General features: G+C 33.3%; 1 protein-coding gene across 1 annotated transcript in view; it reads left to right on the forward strand.

The window, feature by feature from the left end:
- The window catches only part of ADAM2 (ADAM metallopeptidase domain 2), a 94,729-nt gene that overhangs the window by 69,864 nt on the left and 5,509 nt on the right, over positions 1–19,356 (forward strand). Inside the window, exons 17-18 of the mRNA XM_019742046.2 lie at positions 12,655–12,729; positions 12,954–13,086. Coding sequence (XP_019597605.2) covers positions 12,655–12,729; positions 12,954–13,086 — 208 coding nt within the window. The remainder of the gene's footprint in view (positions 1–12,654; positions 12,730–12,953; positions 13,087–19,356) is intronic.

Consider the following 19,356-nt stretch of genomic DNA (forward strand, 5'->3'; position numbering starts at 1 on the left):
TAGGAAGAGATATTGAATTCTGTACATATTGTTTCAATTCTCAAACATTAGTGACTAAGTAATCAAAATAGTTGTAAATATTACCACCTACTTGCACACAGTTAATCCTAGAAGAACATAACAAGGATTTGCCAAGATCTGTTATTTAAAGTTTTGATATTAAGTTCAAGTAGAAAAGATAAGCATAAACCCTGATTTTAAAATGTTTTGCGCAAGAAATAAATACAGATACTCATAAAAATATTTTAAGAAGATTAGGATAGGAAATATCAATGTATGATTCTAAGGAAGCAACTAAAGGAGTCATGGAGGAATATTATAGAAACAAGAAATCCCAGATAATTGTCATGATTCTCACTATCAAGCTTTCCCACTCTGACTGATCACAAGAAAGCACATGAGGAATATGACATCACCACTGAAAACAGACATGATCATTATGAACACTCCAACACACACTTTGGTGTTATTTTTTTCTTCCTTGACTATGAAAAGATCTCTAAAATGTGAGCAAGGTAATGTTAATTTACCTCCTTTTCCAAAATGGAAAAGAGGAACTGGTTTCAAGTTGCAAAAACATAAACCATTTGTGTACTTATAAAAAGAATATACACGATATACACGAATCAGTATATCACACTACTGATGGAGATAAAGCAGATTGTTGGAAGTGACCTGGCTGGGTCAGAAACACCACAGTAACTTTGCTAAACAGAACCCCCAGTCATAATCAATTTTAATCAAACGTATACCACATTGAAAACTTTGTTCCTTAAGGATTCCCCTTTATTTCTTGTTTTGAATTTTTTCTTATTATAATGAATGTATTTGCAAACTTTTCAAAATATTTCTGTCTGGATTGATTTCACCTTTTGTTCCACATTTAATCCCTTTATTATATTAAATAAATATTCTGATTTCCCCCCACCATTTCAACCAAGGAAAACAATTATATTTGTTCAAATTGTACATTCCTCATAAACTACAGAATTCAATATATGGTTTTTTAGGATGCCCTTAGCTGATGAGTATAACAATATATACAGTTGACCTTCAAATAACACAGGTTTGAACTTACACTTATATGTGGATTTTTTAAATAAATAAATGGCTCTCTATGTCCATGGGTTTCACATCCATGGATTCAACCAACAGTGGATTGTAAACAGTATTTTAAAAACTGCATATGCAGAGGGCTGAGAGTATGCCCGTTTTATATAAGGGACTTGAATATCTGTGGATTTTTGAACCCACAGGGGTTCTGGAACCAATCCTCCAAGGATACCAAGGGCTGACTGTAGTTAAGTTATATACTAATTTTGACTGTACTGGGATCAGCTCCCCTAACCCTTGAGTTGTTCAAGTATTGATTTCATAACAAGAGTTAAGTGATTTCACCTCTTATCCTAGACTATAAAACACAGAATATAAAATACTATTTGTGGTATAATATGCATAACATAAAATTTACCACTTTTAATCATTTTGAAGTGTACAGTTCAGAGACACTAGCACATTTACATCGTTCTGCAAACATCATCACCTCTTATCTCCAGAAATTTTCATCATCCGAAACAGAAACTCTGTACCCATCAAACTCTAACTCCCCAGTGACCCCTTCCCACAGCCCCTGGTAATCACTATTCTACTCTCTGTCTCTATAAATTTGAATATTCTAGGTACCTCATGCAAGTGGAATTATTCAGTATTTGTCCTTTTGAGTCCTTATTTCACCCGGCATAATGTTTTCAAAGTAATCCATGTTGTTGCATGTATCAAAGTTTCATTCCTTTTTAAGGCTAAATATTCTGTTTGGTGTTTATATCACATGTTGTTTATTCACTCATCTGTCAATGGACATTTGGTTTATTTGAACCTTTTGGCTATTGTAAAAAATGCTACTCTCATCACTGTACAAATTTCTGTTCAGGTGTCTGTTTTCAAATGTTTTGGTTATATACCTACATGTGGAATTGCTGGATCATATAATAATTTGTTTGATTCCTGGGGAACTCCTTTACTGTTTTCTACTACTTTACATTCTGACCATCAGTGCACAATGGTTACAATTTCTCCACATCCTCACCAACATTTGTTCTTTTGCATGTTTTCTGATAGCTATTCTAATCGGTCATATCCAATAATTCATTGCCGAATCCAATGTCATGAAGTATCCCCCTGTTTTTTTCAAGGAGTTTCATAGTTTTAGATCTTATCTTTAGGTCTAGGATTCATTTTGAGTTAATTTTTGTATATGATGTAAGTTAAAGGTCTAAGTCCATTAGTTTGCATGTGAATATGTAGTATGAATTTCTATGGCCAACCTTATTGAAAATCATTTGATCATAGCTGAAAGATTTTATTTCTGGGCTCTTTATTCTTTTCCACTGGTCTGTATGTCTGTTTGTCAGTACCACAGTGTTTAGATTACTATAGCTTTTTTAGTAAGGTTGAAATTAATAAGTGGGTGTCCAGATTTTTCTTATTTTTTAAGATTGTTTTAACTATTTGCAGTCCCTTAAGATTGTATAGTAAGTTTTAGAATGACTTTTTCTATTTCTGCCAAAAATAAATTGGGATTTTATAAAGATTGTGTTGAATCTGTAGGTTGCTTTTAAGTTAAGTTGACACTTAACAATATTAAATCTTCAATGTATGAATATGGAATATCTTTCCAATTGTTCATGTTTTCTTTAACATCTTTCAGCAATGTTTTGTAATTTTCAGTGTACAAGTCTTTCACCTTGAACAAGTTTATTCCTCAGTATTTTATTCTTTTTGATGCTATTGTAAATGTAACTGTTTACTTAATTCCCTTCTCAAATGTGCACCATTATTGTATAGAAATGCAACTGATTATTATGTGTTGATTTTGTATCCTGCAACTGCTGTATTTGTTTACTAGTTCTAACATTGTGTGTGTCAGTGTGTGTGTGTGTGTGTGTGTGTGTGTAATATTTATAGTTTTCTACATATAAGATTACATCATCTGTGAACAGAGATCATTTTATTTCTTCCTTTACAATTTGGATATTATTTGTTTCTTTTTGTTGCTGTGGATAGAACTTCCAGTACTATGTTGAATACAAGTTGTGAAAATAGTTATCCTTGTTCTTGGTATTAGATGAAAAGCTTTTTTTATCCTTGAGTATAATGTTAGCTATTTGCTTTTTATAGATAGGCTTTATTACATTGAGATAGTTTCCTTCCAGTTTGTTGAATGTTTTTATCATTAATGGGTGTTAAATTTCGTCAAATTACTTTTCTGCATCAAATGTGGTGCTTGTGTTTTTGTCCCTTCATTCCATTCATGTAGTTTATTTCATTGTTTGCTTTTTGCATATTGAGCCATCTTTACATTACAGGAATAAATCCCACTTGGTCATATTGTATAAACTCTTCATTATGCCGCTGAACTTGGTTTACTAGTATTTTGTTGAGGTATTTGCATCAATGTTCACAAGCAATATTTGTTTGTAGTTTTCTTTTCTCATAGTGTCTTTGGCTGGCTCTTGTATTGGGGTAACACTGGCATCATTGAATGCATCTGGAAGTGTTCCCTCTCATTCAAATTTTTTGGAAGAGTTTGAGAAAGATTGATTTAATTTTTCTCTAAATGTTTGGTAGAAATGACCAGTGAAGCCATACAGTCCAGGGGTTATCTTTGTTTCAAGGTTTTCATTACTGATTAAACTCCTTGTGAATTATAAGTCTATTCAGATTTTCTATTTCTTCATGATTCAGTGTTGGTAGATGGGGTATTCCTATAAATTTTTCCATTTCATTCAGCTTATACACATTGATGGCTTATAATTTTTCATAGTACTCTCTCATAATCCTCAATATTTCTGTAAAATTAGTACCAATGTCCCTACTTTCATTTCTAATTTAAATATTTGAGTCTTCTCTCTTTTCTTTGTCATTCCAGGTAAAGTTTTTTAATTTTGTTGGTTTTTCATTTTTCTACTCTCTATTTTAATTGTCGTCTGACCTCTATTATTTCCTTCTTCCTGTTAATTTTGGGTTTAGTATGTTCTTTATTTATTTACCTACGGTGCAAATTTAGGTTGTTGATTTAAGATCTTTTTTCCTTTTTAATATGAAGGTTTGCAGTTTAAAATTTATATCAGCAGTGTTTTGCATCATGTCATAAGTCTTTGGTGTTTTGTGTTTTCATTTGTAACAGTAGTTCATTTAAGATCTACTTTGATATTATTATGCTATTAGTGCCCTTTTTTTATATTATTTGTATGGATTATATTTTTCCATCTTTTCACTTTCAACCTTTTTGTGTCATTAGATACCAAGGTAGTCTTTTGCAGAGTCTCTTTCAGCATATAGTTGAAAAATGTTATCTAATCTGCAAATTCATGCCATTTGATTGGGGAACTTTAGCCATTAACATTAATTCATAGAAAAGGACTTGTTTTTGACATTTTATTTGTTCTTTGTATTTTTTATAGCTTTTTAAATACTTCATTTGATTCATTATCAGCTTCCTTTTTGTTTAGTTGATGTTTTGTAATGACACTTATCTATTTCTTTTTCCTCATTTCCTTTTGTGTATATTCTAGAGGTTTTTTTATGGTTACCATAGAATTACATATAACATACTAAATTTATAATAATCTATTTTGAATTGATACCAAATTAACCTCAAACACATAAAAAACCTCCACTCCTTTACAGTTTGTGCTCAACACTTATTTTTGATGTCAAAAATTACATGTTTACGTTGTATAGCCGTTAAATAGATTTAAAATTATTTATTTTCATGTATGTCTTTCAAACCTCATAGAAATTTTATTAAATGGAGTTATAAATTAAAATTACATTAATACATATTTTTATGTTTCCATTTATTTAACTTTACCAGAGCTCTTTATTTGTGCATATGACTTTTAGTTACATTAGCAACCTTTTATTTATCATGAAGGATTCCTTTTAGTTTTTTTTGTGTTTTTTTTGTTTTTGTAAGCCAGGTCTCATGGTAATAAATTTCCTCAGCTTTTTTGTTTGTTCATCTTTCAATCTGGGAATGTCTTAATTTCTCCATCAATTTCAAAAGACAGTTTTGTTGGATATAGAATTCTCAGTTGGCAGGATAATTTTTTGTTTTTTGTTGTTGTTTTTTTTCAGGTATTCAAATATGTCAGCTCACTGCCTTTTAGCCTCAAAAGTTTTTGCTAACAAATCTGCTATCATCTTGTTGAGGATCCCTTGTACATGATGATTCATTTTTACTTGCCGCTTTCAAGATTCTCTCTTTTTCTTTGGCATTTCACAGTTTGATTATAATGTGTCTTAGTGTGAGTATCTTTGTGTTGTTAACAAAAGAAATTCCAAACCTTAAGCAGTTAAAAGAATTTATTTTGAGCCAGCAATTTGGGGCTAGTCCTAGAAAAAGATCTCAAAGGGTTGAGATAATGCAGTTTTGCAGTTTATTTTATGCATTTGAATAAAAGGAGAAGATTTTTTAAAAGTTACATGAAATCCATTGATGGCAGATTGAGGCAGGAGAAAGTAAAGCAGGGAAATCTTTAAGATTGGATAAAAACTAAAATGGAGAGATACATGTTTCTTTTACATGGATGGGTACAAGACAGTTAACATTTCACATTCATATTTTACAGAGATATGTTGTAAATGATAATAATGTGGAATGTTAGGGTTGTCTCACCCCAAATGGGTGTTTATCTTTGGAGGTCTAGAGAAAAGGTCATTCTGACATTTTAAGTATGTTATTCTAGATGCACAGAAACAAAAAACAAGGCTTGATCCAGGTAGAGATTAATCTTTCATATAGGCCTTTTCCCACCGTAACTTGCTCAGTTAGGAATTAAAAAAAAAAATAATTAAAACACCCTGTGTGGCTACTTTCAGTAATTGAGCTTCTCAGGCTTGCCAAGATAGCTCTCTTTTTTTGTTCACAGTGTTTATCCTACTTGCAATTCACTGATTTAGAATTTATAAATCAATCTTTCTTCAAATATGGGACATTTTCAGCCACCATTTCTTCAAATAGTCTCCCTGGTCCTTTCCTTCTCATGTCTTTCAGGGACTTCCATAATGTGTATATTGATCTACTTGATGGTGTTTCATAAATATCTTAGCCTTTTTTTTTTAATTTTTTCTTTGTTCTTTTATCTTTCTGCATTTCAGACTCAATTATTTAAACTGTCCTATATTCAAATTCACTAATTCTTTCTTTTGCTTACCTAAATCTGTTCTTGCACACATCTAGTGAATTTTTCAATTCAGTTACAGGCATAACACAAAGATATTGCAGGTTTGGTCCAGACCACCACAATAAAATGAATATTGTAATAAAGCTAGTCACACTGTTTGTTTGTTTCCCAGCATACTCAAAAGTTCTGTTTAGAGTATACTGTAATCTATTAAGTCTGAAATAGCATTATATGTTTTTTTAAATGTACATACCTTAATTAAAAATACTTTATTGCTAAAATATACTATCAATCATCTAAACCCTTAGCAAGTCATAAACTTTTTGTGGTAGAGGGTCTTGCCTTGATGTTGATGGCTGCTGACTGATTAGGATGGTGGTTTCTAAAGGTTGGGATGGCTGTAGCAATTTCTTAAAATAATGAAATTTGCTGCATCAATTGCCTCTTTTCATGAATAATTTCTCTGCATCATGTGATGCTGTTCAGTAGTGTTTTACCCACAGTAGTAGTACTTTCAAAATTGGAGTCATTCCTCTCAAATTGTGTGCTGCATTATCAACTAAGTTTATGTAATATTCTAAATCCTTTGTTGTCATTTCAGCAATCTTCACAGCCTCCTTATCAAGAGTAGTTTTAATCTCAAGAAACCACTTTTTTTGCTCACTCATAAGAAGAATCTCCTCATACATTAAAGTTTTATCAGGAGATAGCAGCAATTGAGTCACATCTCCAGGCTCCACTTCTAATTTTAATTCTCTTGCTATTTCCACCACGTCTGCAGTTGCTTCCTTTACTGAAGTCTTGAACCTTTCAAAGTCATCCATGAAGTTTGGAATCAACATCTTTCAAACTCCTGTGAATGTTGATATTTTGACCTCTTTCCATGAATCATGAATGTTCTTAATGGCATCTAGAATGGTGAATCCTTTCCAGAGGTTTTTAATTTACTTTGCCCAGATACATCAAGGAATCACTATCTATGACAGCTATAACTTTACAAAAATGTGTTTCTTAAATAATAAGACTTGAAAGACTAAATTATTTCTTTATCCATGAGCTGTAGAGTGGATGTTATGTTAGCAGGCATGAAAAAACAATCTCATTGTACATCTCATCAGAGCCCTTGCAGTAATATTTTGAAGGAATTTTTTTTTTCTAAGCAGTAGATCACAACACTTGGCTTAAAATATTCAGCACACCATGTTGTAAACAGATGTGCTGTCATCAAACTTTGTTATTCCATTTATAAAGCAAAGACAGAGCTGATTTAGCATAATTTAAGGGCCCTAGATTTTTGGAATAGTAAATGTCCATCAGCTTCAATTTAAAGTCACCAGCTGCATTAACCCCTAACAGGAGAGTCAGCTAGTCCTTCAAAGCTTTGAAGTCGGGCATTGACTTCTCCTCTCTAGCTATGAAAGTCCTAGATGACATCTTCTTCCAATATAAGCCTGTTTCACATTGAAATGTTTCATATTTAATATTGAAAATTTTTTGTTTAGTTTAGCCATCTTCATTAATTATCTAGCTAGATCGTCTGGATAACTTGCTGCAGTACTTGCTGCTTCTCATATTTTTATGTTGTGGAGATCACTTCTTTCCTTAATCCTCATTAACCAACCTCTGCTAGCTTCAAACGTTTCTTGCGCAGTTCCTCACCTCTCTCACTCTTTATAGAATTAAAGAGAGTTAGGTCCTTGCTCTGGATTAGGCTTTGGTTTAAAGGAATGTTAAGGCTGGTTTGATCTTCTACCCAGACCACTAAAACTTTCTCCATATTAGCAAGAAGGCTGTACCGCTTTCTTATCATTCGTGTGTTCTCTGGACTAACATTTTTAATTTCCTTCAGGAACTTTGATTTTGCATTCACAACTTAGCTAACTGTTTGGCACAAGAGTCTAGCTTTTGACCTATCTCAGCTTTTGACATGGCTTCCTCACTAAACTTAGTTATTTTTAGCTTTTGATTTAAGGTGAAAGATGTGAGACTCTTCCTTTCACTTGAACACATAGAAGCCATTGTAGGGTTATTAATTTGCCAAATTGCAATATTCCTTGTTCTCAGTGAATAGGGAGGCTTGAGGAGACGGAGAGAGATTTGGGAACAGCCAGCGGTTGAGCAGTCAGAATACACACAACATTTATTGATTATATCTGCCATCTTATATGGGCATGGATCATGGTGCCCCAAAACAATTGCAGTGGTGACATCAAAGTGACTGATAACAGATCACCATAACAAATATAATTGTGAAAAAGTTTAAAATATTGTGAAAATTACTGAATTGTGACACAGAGATACAAGGTGAACAACAGCTATCGGAAAAATGGCACTGATAGTCTTGCTCTATGCAGGGTTGCCACATACCTTCAATTGGTAAAAAACACAGATTCTGTAAAGTACAATAAAGTGGAGCATGAAGTATGTTTGTATTGGATCTTTCAGCACCACAATTTCTTTTGTTTGCTATTTATAATTGCTGTCTCTGTTGATATTTTCATTTGGTTTACATCATTTTCCTGATTTACTTTCATTCTTTATCCATGTTTTCATTTAGTTTCTTCAGCATATTTAGTACAGTTATTTAAAAATAGTATTTTGTCACTTCATTTTTTTCTTTTAAATGAGCCATGTTTTCCTGTTTCTTTTTTATATCTTGTGATTTTTTGTTGTTGTGGAAAATTGAACATTTGGGGAAAAAAAAGAAAAAAACAGTCACTTCCAGTGTTTGCAGACTGGCTTTGTGCTGGGACAGTCCTTTATTGATTTGGTAGGTCAGTGTCAGCTTTAGGACAAAGCTTGTGGTCTTCTGATATCTTTCATGAGCATGCATCTTTCCTAGACCATCAGGCAGCTCTCAGACAGGTTGTAATATTGAAAACATGGTTTCCTCTGCTCCGTTCAGTTCAACAGAGGGAATTGGGAACTCATCTGCTGCCATCTCCAGAGTAAGACTTTGCCATGCCAGGAAAGGAGTAGGACAAGAGGGAACAAACAAGCAACAATGTTTTCTACTATTTTGAAAGTGGCTTTTTCTTTTCTTTTTTTAAATTTTTTTATTTAAAGTTTATTGGAGTGACAATTGTTAGAAAAGTTACATAGATTTTAGGTGTACAATTCTGTAATACATCATCTATATATCAATTGTGTGTTCACTACCCAGAGTCAGTTCTCTTTCTATCACTATACATTTGATCCCTTTTACCCTCATCTATCACCCCTGTCCCCCCTTACCCTCTGGTAACCACTAAACTATTGTCTGTGTCTAGGAGTTTTTGTTTCTTCATTTGTTTGTCTTGTTCTTTTGTTGTTTTCAGTTTTATATACCACGTATCAGTGAAATTATATGGTTCTTCACATTTTCTGTCTTACTTATTTCACCTGGCATTATAATCTCAAGATCCATCCATGTTGTCGCAAATGTTTTCTCATCACTGAGTAGTATTCCATTGTGTATGTATACCATGATTTCTTTATCCATTCATCTACCGAAGGACATTTTTGTTGTTTCCATGTCTTGGCCACCATGACTAAAGCTGCAATGAACGTTGGAGCACATATGTCTTTATGGATAAATGTTTTCATATTTTTTTGGGTAGATATCCAGGAAAGAGATTGCTGGGTCATATGGTAATTCAATTCTTAATTTATTAAGGAACCTCCACACTACGTCCTATAGTGGCTGCACCAATCTGCATTCCCACCAACAGTGTATGAGGGTTCCTTTTTCTCCACAGCCTCTCCAACACTTGTTGCTATTTGTCTTGTTGATGGTAGCCATTTTAACGGAGGTGAGGTGATATCTCATTTTTTTTTATTTGTATTTCTCTATGATTAGTGATGAGCATTTTTTTTTATGTCTATTGGCTATTTGTATGTACTCTTTGGAGAAATGTCTCTTCAGGTCTTCTGCTCATTTTTCAATTGGGTTGTTTGTTTTTTTGTTGTTGAGTTGTATGAGTTCCTTATATATTTTAGATATTAGCCCCTTATCAGAGGAGTTGTTTGCAAAAATCATCTCCCATTAGGGTGGTTGAATGTGGCTTTTTCTTGATTGGAATTTGCTTCATTGCCACAGAACTTAAACTGCTTCCAGAGCTCCTATGGGTTCTCTCTCTCTCTCTCTCTCTCTCTCTCTCTCTCTCTCTCCCTCCCGCCCTCCCTTCCTTTTTTTTTTCTTTCCTTCTTTTTAAAAAATATCACTAAGGGAGAAAAACATTGGGGGTTTTCTAGTGAACTACTTCGCTGATGTCACTCTCCAGACTTTTTCCCCTCAATATCAGGTAAAACTTGCTTGTAATTGTCACTGGTGTAGAGTGCACATGACCATTTAAATCCTACAGGATGAATCACTGATAGTCACTGGAGGAATGCTGTCCTCAGTTTTTTGGTTCTTTTGAGAAATCACATTGTCTCACATTTTCTGAACCTAAAAGTAACTTTTACTTTATCTCCAGTAAAAACCATGTGTTTTTAAAAATGAATATGTATAATGTTTTTTGTTTTATTTGTCATTTTAGATTCCCCATACAAGAAGGTTTCTATAGAAACGTATTCTGCCATAGTGAAAGGAATAAGAAGCTGAATTATCTTTCTTATCGCATAACAAATAAAAAAATATCCATTTCAGAGAGTTTGGTGATGAACCATTGTTTTTTTGTATGGAGATAAATAATTTTTGTGGTTTATAGCTAGATTCCTACTTTGGATGGTGTTTCTCCCTAGCCTTCCTGCATGACACAACAGAAATAAGCATGCTAAATCAGAAAAAAACTATTTCATTACACAGAAACAATACCAGTGATACCAATAATCCCTTCTCAACTTCTTTCTAGTCTGGCTCAAATAAATTATTTAACTGTCCTGAGAATTATGTTTATATTCTTCTGCAAAACAGCTCTGCAGATTATAATATATCTAGCTTCTCTGCCCAAGTTCTAGTTAGGTTTGAAGGGATCACTCTAACAGAACAGATATATTTCTAACTATAGCAGCACTAGTGTGTATCCAGAGCTAGAACTTTTAGACTATTACCACAATCTCTCAAAATAAACTATTTCTCATCAGTATATTTCCTTCTAAGTTTTAAACAGAGGTATATGTTGCCATAATTATCAGACACTATAATATATTTTTCCATATTCAGTAATGCTTAGCAAAACCTGTGTGAGTAGATTCACTCTCTGACCTTAATAATTATTATATTATGGTCATATATTTTTCAACAGGAAAGAATCCCCAAAAATATTGCCAATATTATTTAGAAAACATTTTTTATATAAAAATAATATTTCTAATTACATGTTCTTTGGTTTATCATCAGTCACTCTAGGGCTTTCTATGAGTTGCAATAAACTTTTTTTTTTTTAGTTTGAAGCATAGTATTATTTAAAAATTACAAGTTGAAAGAACTCTGAAAAAAATAATATTCTACACTTTTGAGCTTTATGCTTAGCTTTTCATATCTCAGTTAATTGTACTATGACCAAGAGAGTTAGACAAGCCAGAAACCTCGGTGTCATTGACCCATCTCATCTCTCTTTTCATCTTCCATATACAATCTATTACTAAATTATAGTTAAATTTTTAACTATATCTCAAATACAATCACTGGTTTCCATCTAAGCCACTATTACTCAGTTTCACTCTAAGGTTATCATTTTCCTGGCATTCGAATTTGTCTCTACATTTTTTTTTTCCTTTCCATCCTCTTTTTCAAAACCTATTTTTATTAGCTTCCCATCTTCCAATGAAATGTCTAAATGCAAACAATTGCTTATAGGTTATAGGGCAACTTTCTGATTAAGAATGGAAGGTCCTACACAATCCTGCCATAACAACTTCTGTCATATCACACTTAGCTTTTTTGTTTGTGTGTGTGTTTCTATACCTTTTATTGCAATATCAGCAATATGAAATTTTTATGTTCATTACTGTGTTCTCAAGACAGGCACATTGTAGACGTCACACATTTAGTTAATTAATGATTTAATTGTTGTTCTCTGTGTAACAGCTACATTGCCCTTAATTATTTCTCAACAGTTTCATACCATGTTCCAAGGCAGAGTCATTTTAAATATCATTTCTTTTCCTATAAGTACCTTGTCTTTCATTTCTGTGTTTCATTAAGTTCTGTTCAACATTAGGGCTCAATAAGGGTTTGCTGTTCTCACATATGAGATAAATCCTCTGTATTTTATTTTTTCATTACACGAATTATCACATATGTATCTTTGTTTTTATTTATTTTATATCTGTACCTTCTATCTCAACATAAGCATGGAAGATGCTTTTATTGTTTTGTTTACTCTCAGATCATCAGAGTCTCATCTAGTGCAGAAAACAGCACCAGTATAATCAATTATTGCTAGTATGTTAATATTTATTGTTAAATGAACCCCTCTTAATTAGATGCCAAATGCACATGACATTTCAGTTGATTTATTTTGGCTTATTTCCCTTTTAGGTGTGCAAGAATAAGGAATGTGTAGATAATTACATCACCTATGACTGTGATTCACAAAAATGCCACAATCACGGTGTAAGTACTAGTATTATGAGTCAAGAATGCAAATCACTGAGAGTGGTCCTAGGAAAGCAAACACACAGCACACACACACACACACATGAACACACACACTCATATACTCATAAACCATGCAAGTAAATCAGCCTTATCTGACTTAGGTATTCCTTTAAAACTATACTTGACCACAAATAATTTGAGCTACTTATCTTATAAGGTGATATTTCTCCCTTTTTCAGGTATGTAATAATAAAAAGAACTGTCACTGTAACCCCACATATTTACCTCCAGATTGCCAAACTGAAGATAGTTCATGGCTTGGTGGGAGTGTTGACAGTGGCAATTTTCCACCTGTATCAGCGCGCAACCTTGGTAAGTATTAATAACAAATTGAAAAGATAATTAAAACAACATTTTAATTTATTAAACTCAATAATAATCTCTTGTCTACCAATTTATATTTAGATTATATTTGGACATAAAAAATAAATCACATATGACTATTTATGTTTTACCTACAGAGAGTAATGTAATATAAGATATATAATGTATATTATAGATGAGATATATGAGTAAGGACCCAGGCAAAAAAAAATAGAAATCACATCCCTTCATACAGAAGGAATTTATTATAAGGCACCGGGTAAGACACAATGGTAGAGATGAAAAGCAATCACAGAATGGTAAAGCAAACTAGAGATTAGCAACAGCAGGAATCCACTATCACTTCTTGTGCTTGGAGGGGCAATAGAAAGAGGTCGTATTTCTACAACCGGAGTCTGAGCCATCTAGCATGATATATAACTCTGGTCAAAGCTACATATCAGGATCTAGACCACAGGGAGAGATATTGTCTAGCATGACATAGACCTATAGAGCATTCACCGCCAGTATTGGAGATGTAGGAGAGGAAGGGGGATAAATATTATGGCTATTTTACTCTTCTGAAACTCAAATTTTATCTAGTGATTCCCATCGGCCAAATCTAACTAATAAACTGAAAGTCAAGGAGCTTAAAATATGTAGTTTCCTACTTTTAAACAAAATGAAATTTATTGAGGTGACGATAGTAAAATTATATAGGTTTTGAGGGTACAATTCTATATCACATTATCTATATGTCACATTCTGTGCTCACTATCCAGAGTCAGTTCTCCTTCCATCACCATATATTTGACCCCTTTACCCTCTTCTACCACGCCCTCCCCCATTACCCTCTGAGTTTTTGTTTCTTTGTTTGATTGTCTTGTTCCTTTATTGCTTTCAGTTTTATATTCCACAAATGAGTGAAATCATATGATTCTCAACTTCTGTCTGACTTATTTTGTTCAGCATAATAATCTCAAGATCCACCCATGTTGTCCCAAATGGATGTATTTCATCTTTTCTTATGGCAGGGTGCTATTCCATTTTGCATGGAATTCTATCTCCCTGGTAATTCTATTCTTCATTTTTTGAGGAACCTCCATACTGTTTTCCATAGTGGCTGTATCAATTTACATCCCCATCAACAGTGTATTACGGTTCCTTTTTCTCCACAACCTCTCCAACACTTGTTATTATTTGTCCTGTTGATAAAAGCCATTCTAACATGTGTGAGGTAATATCACATTGAGGTTTTGATTTGCATTTCCCTAATAGCTAGTGAAGTTGAGCATTTTTTCATATATCTGTTGGCTATTTGTATGTCTTCTTGGGAGTAGTTTCTGTTCATGTTTCCCTTCCCATTTTTTAATTGGATTGCTTGTATTTTTGTTTTTGAGTTGTATGAGTTATTAATATATTTTGGATATTAGCCCTTTATCAGAGGCATTCATTGCAAATATGTTCTTCCATTCTGTTGGTTGACTCTATTTTTTGTTGATGGTTTCTTTGGCTGGGCAGAAACTTTTCAGTTTGATACAGTCCCATTCATTTATTTTAGCATTTACTTCCCTTGACTTTGAGGTCAAATTCATAAAATGCTCTTTTAAGCCAAGGTCCATAAATGTAGTACATATGCTTTCTTCTATGCAATTTATTGTTTCAGGTCTTATGTTTAGGTCATTCACCCATTTTGAGTTAATTGTGTTATATGGTGACAGAGAGCAGTCTAGTTTCATTCTTTTGCACGTGGCTTCTAATACTATGTTGAATAGTAGTGGTGATAGGGGATAACCCTGTCTTTTTCCTGAATGTAGGGCAAAGGGCTTCAGTTTTTCACATTAATTATGATATTAGCTGAGGGTTTGTCATATATGGTATTTATTATGTTAAGGTATTTTCCTTCTATATCCATTTTATTAAGTGTTTTAATCATAAATGGATGTTATATCTTGTCAAATGCTTTTTCTGCATCTATTAATATCATACGATTTTTATCTTTATTTTGTTTATGTGGTGTATAACATTGATCGATTTGTGTATGTTGAACCATCCTTGTGTCCCTGGGATGAATCCCATTTGATTGTGATATATAATCTTTTTAATACATTGTTGTATTCATTTTGCTAGAGTTTTGTTTAGAATATTTTTATCCGTATTCATCAGTGATATTGGTCTGTAATTTTTGTGTGTGTTTTCCTTACCAGATTTTGGTATCAGGGTAATGTTGGCCTCATAAAAGGAGTTAGGAAGTATTGCCTCTTCTTCAATTTTTTGGAAGAGTTTGAGAAGGACGGGTGTTAGATCCTCTTTGAATGTTTGATATAATTCACTAGTGAAGCCATCTGGTCCCAGACTTTTGCTTTTGGCAACGTTTTGGATGACTGATTCAATTTCCTAACTGTTGATCGGTCTATTTAGGTTTTCCAGTTCTTTGTGATTCAGTCTAGGAAGGCTATATGCTTGTACGAACTTCTCCATTTCTTCTAGGTTATTGAATTTGGTAGCATATAGACCTTCACAGCATTCTAGTATGATCATTTATATTGTGGTAACGGTGGTAACTTCTCCTCTTTCATTTCTGATTTTGTTTATTTGTGTCTTTCTCTTTTTATCTTAGTCTAGCCAAAGGTTTCTCTATTTAATTAATTTTTTCAAAGAACCAGCTCTTTGTTGCATTCATTTTTTTATTGTCTTTTTGTTCTCTATATCATTTAGTTCTGCTCTAATTTTTAATATTTCCTTCCTTCTGCTGACTTTGGGTTTCATTTGTTCATCTTTTCCTAGTTCTTTAAGATGTAATGTTATAGTCTCATCTTTCTTTGGAGAGAAAAAAAAACATCTTCTGCGTTTAAGTAGATTTTTTTCCTAGGGAGGAACACTAAAGGACTGGTGGTGAAATTTTTTGAGGCCTTACTTGAAACGTGACATATCACATAAACAAAATAAAGGACATAAATCATATGATTATATCAATTGATGCAGAAAAAGCATTTGACAAGCTACAACATCCATTTATGATTAAAACACTTAATAAAATAGGCATAGAAGGAAAATACCTTAACATAATAAAGACCATATATGACAAACCCTCAGCTATTCTCATAATTAACAGTGAAAAACTGAAGCCCTTTGCTCTATGTTCAGGAACACGACAGGGCTGTCCCCTATCACCTCTGCTTTTCAACACAGTGTTGGAAGTCCTCCCAAGAAGAATCAGGCAAGAGAAAGAAATAAAAGGCATCCAAATTGGGAATGAAGAAGTTAAATTGTCACTCTTTGCCCTAAAGACTCCACCAAAAAGCTATTAGAAACAATCAACGAATACAGTAAAATTGCTGGCTACAAAATCAACGTACAAAAGTCCATTACATTCCTACATACTAACAATGAAATTTCAGAAAAAGAAATAAAAACAATTCCTTTTGCAATTGCAACAAAAAGAATAAAATACCTAGGAATAAACTCAACAAAGGATATAAAGGACATATACACTGAAAATTATAAGACATTTTTAAAAGAAATTGAAGAAGACACAAAGAAATGCAAAGACATTCCATGCTCATGGATTGGAAGAATCAACATAGTTAAAATGGCCATATTACCCAAAGCAATATACAGATTGAATGCAATCCCCATCAAAATCCCAATGGCTTTTTAAAAAAGAAATAGAACAAAAAATCATCAGATTTGTTTGGAACCACAAAAGAGCCCGAATAGCCAAAGCAATCTTAAGAAAAAAGAACAACGCTGGAGGTATCACACTCCCTGACTACAGGACAACAATAATCAAAACAGCATGGCAGAAACAGTATTGGCAGAAAAACAGACACGTAGACCAATGGAATAGAATTGAGAAACCAGAAATAAAACCACATAAATATGGACAGATAATTTTTGACAAAGAAGCAAAAACCATGCAATGGAGAAAAGACACCCTCTTCAATAAATGGTGCTGGCAAAATTGGAAAGTCACATGCAAAAGAATGAAACTGGACTGCTATCTGTCAACATGTACCAAAATTAATTCAAAATGGATCAAAACTTAAGCATAAGACCTGAAACAATAAACTGCATAAAAGAAAACATAGGTACTAAACTTATGGACCTTGGGTTCAAAGAGCATTTCATGAATTTGACTCCAAAGGCAAGGGAAGTAAAAGCTAAAATAAATGAATGGAACTATATCAAACTTAAAAGCTTCTGCACAGCAAAAGAAACCATCAACAAAATAAAGAGGAAACCAACAGAATGGGAGAAGATTTTTGTAAACAGTGGCTCTGATAAGGGGCTAATATCCAAAATATACAAGGAACTTATGCAACTCAACAATAAAAAACCAAACAACCCAATTGAAAAATGGGCAGAGGACCTGAAGAGACATTTCTCCAAAGAGGACATACAAATGGCAAAAAGACATATGAAAAAAATGCTCAACATCACTAATCATCAGAGAAATGCATATAAAAACCACAATGAGATATCACCTCACACCAGTTAGAATGGCTATCATCAACAAGACAAATAGTAACAAGTGTTGGAGAGGCTGTGGAGAAAAAGGAACCCTCATCCACTGTTGGTGGGAATGCAGACTGGTGCAGCCACTATGGAAGGCAGTGTGGAGGTTCCTCAAAATATTACAAATAGAATTACCATATGACCCAGCAATCCCTCTCCTGGGTATCTACCCAAAAATTCTGAAAATATTTTTACATAAAGACATGTGTGCTCCAATGTTCATTGCAGCTTTATTTGCAGTGGCCAAGACATGGAAACAACCAAAATGTCCTTCAATAGATAAATGGTTAAAGAAGTTGTGGTAGATATACACAATGGAATACTATTCAGTGGTAAGAAAAGATGAAATAGGACCATTTGTGACAACATGGATGGACCTTGAGATTATAATGCTAAGCAAAATAAGTCAGGCAGAAAAAGCAGAGAACCATATGATTTTACTGATATGTGGTATAAGAACGAAAAACAACAAAAGAAAAAGACAAACAAATGAGAAACAAAAATTCATACATACAGGCAATAGTTTAGTGGTTACCAGAGTGTTAGGGGGGAGGGGAGTGGTAGATGAGGGTAAAGGGGATCAAATATATGGTGATGGAAGGAGAACTGACTCTGGGTGGTGAACACACAATGTGATTTATAGATGATGTAATACAGAATTGTACACCTTAAATCTATGTAACTTTACTAACAATTGTCACCCCAATAAACTTTAATTTTAAAAAAAGATGTAACATTATGTTGCTTTGGGGAGGTATTTTATTTTTTCTTGAAATAGGCCTGAAATGATATAAATTTTCCTCTTATTATTGATTTTGCTGCTTCCCAATAATTGTGATTAGATGTATTTTCATTCTCATTTGTTTCTATGTATCTTTTGATCTTTTATTTCTTCTTTGCCCCTGTCATTCTTTAATAGCATGTTGTTTAATCTCCACATAATTGTGATTTTTCCTGCTTTCTTTTCCCAGTTGACATACAATTTCAAAGCCTGTGATCAGAGAATATGCTTGGTATGATTTCAATCTAGAATTTGCTAAAGCTAATTTTATGTCCCCACATATGGTCTATCTTTGAAAATGTTCTATGTACACTAGAAAAAAATGCATAGTCTGATGTTCTAGGATGAAGTGCTCTATAAATGTCAGTTATATCCATTTGGTCTAATGTGTCATTCAGGCTGATACTTCCTTACTGATTTTCTGTTTGGATGATCTTCCATAGCTGTCAATGGCATATTTAGGTCACCTACTATACTTGTGTTTTTGTCAATTTCTCCCTTTAATTCTGTTAGTAGTTGCTTTATATATTTTGGTGCTAACTGATTGGGAGTAGATAGATAGATAGATAGATAGATAGATAGATAGATAGATAGATAGATAGATAGATAGATAGATAGATAAGTGTTATCTCTTCTGTTGTATTGTCCCCTTTACCATTTTGAAATGTCCATCTTTGTCTCTTGTTACCCTTTTTATCCTGAAGTCTGTTTCCTCTGATACACCTAGTTTCTCTGGGTACCATTTGCCTGGTATTGATTTCCACCCTTTCACTCGGAGTCTATATTTGTCCTTATAGCTAAGATGTGTCTCTTGGAGGCAGCATATGGTTTGGTTTTTGTTTTGTTTTTTATCCAATCTATTACTCTGTGCCTTTTTACTGGTGAGACTTCAACAGTACATATGTTCTTTGAGTCCCAATTGATTGAGTCCCAATCAATTATGGGAAAGAAGCAACTCAGATATAAAAAGGGTTATTCCT

This window comes from Rhinolophus sinicus, linkage group LG04 (genome assembly GCF_036562045.2).
Source record: "Rhinolophus sinicus isolate RSC01 linkage group LG04, ASM3656204v1, whole genome shotgun sequence".
In the NCBI taxonomy this organism is placed as follows: domain Eukaryota; kingdom Metazoa; phylum Chordata; class Mammalia; order Chiroptera; family Rhinolophidae; genus Rhinolophus; species Rhinolophus sinicus.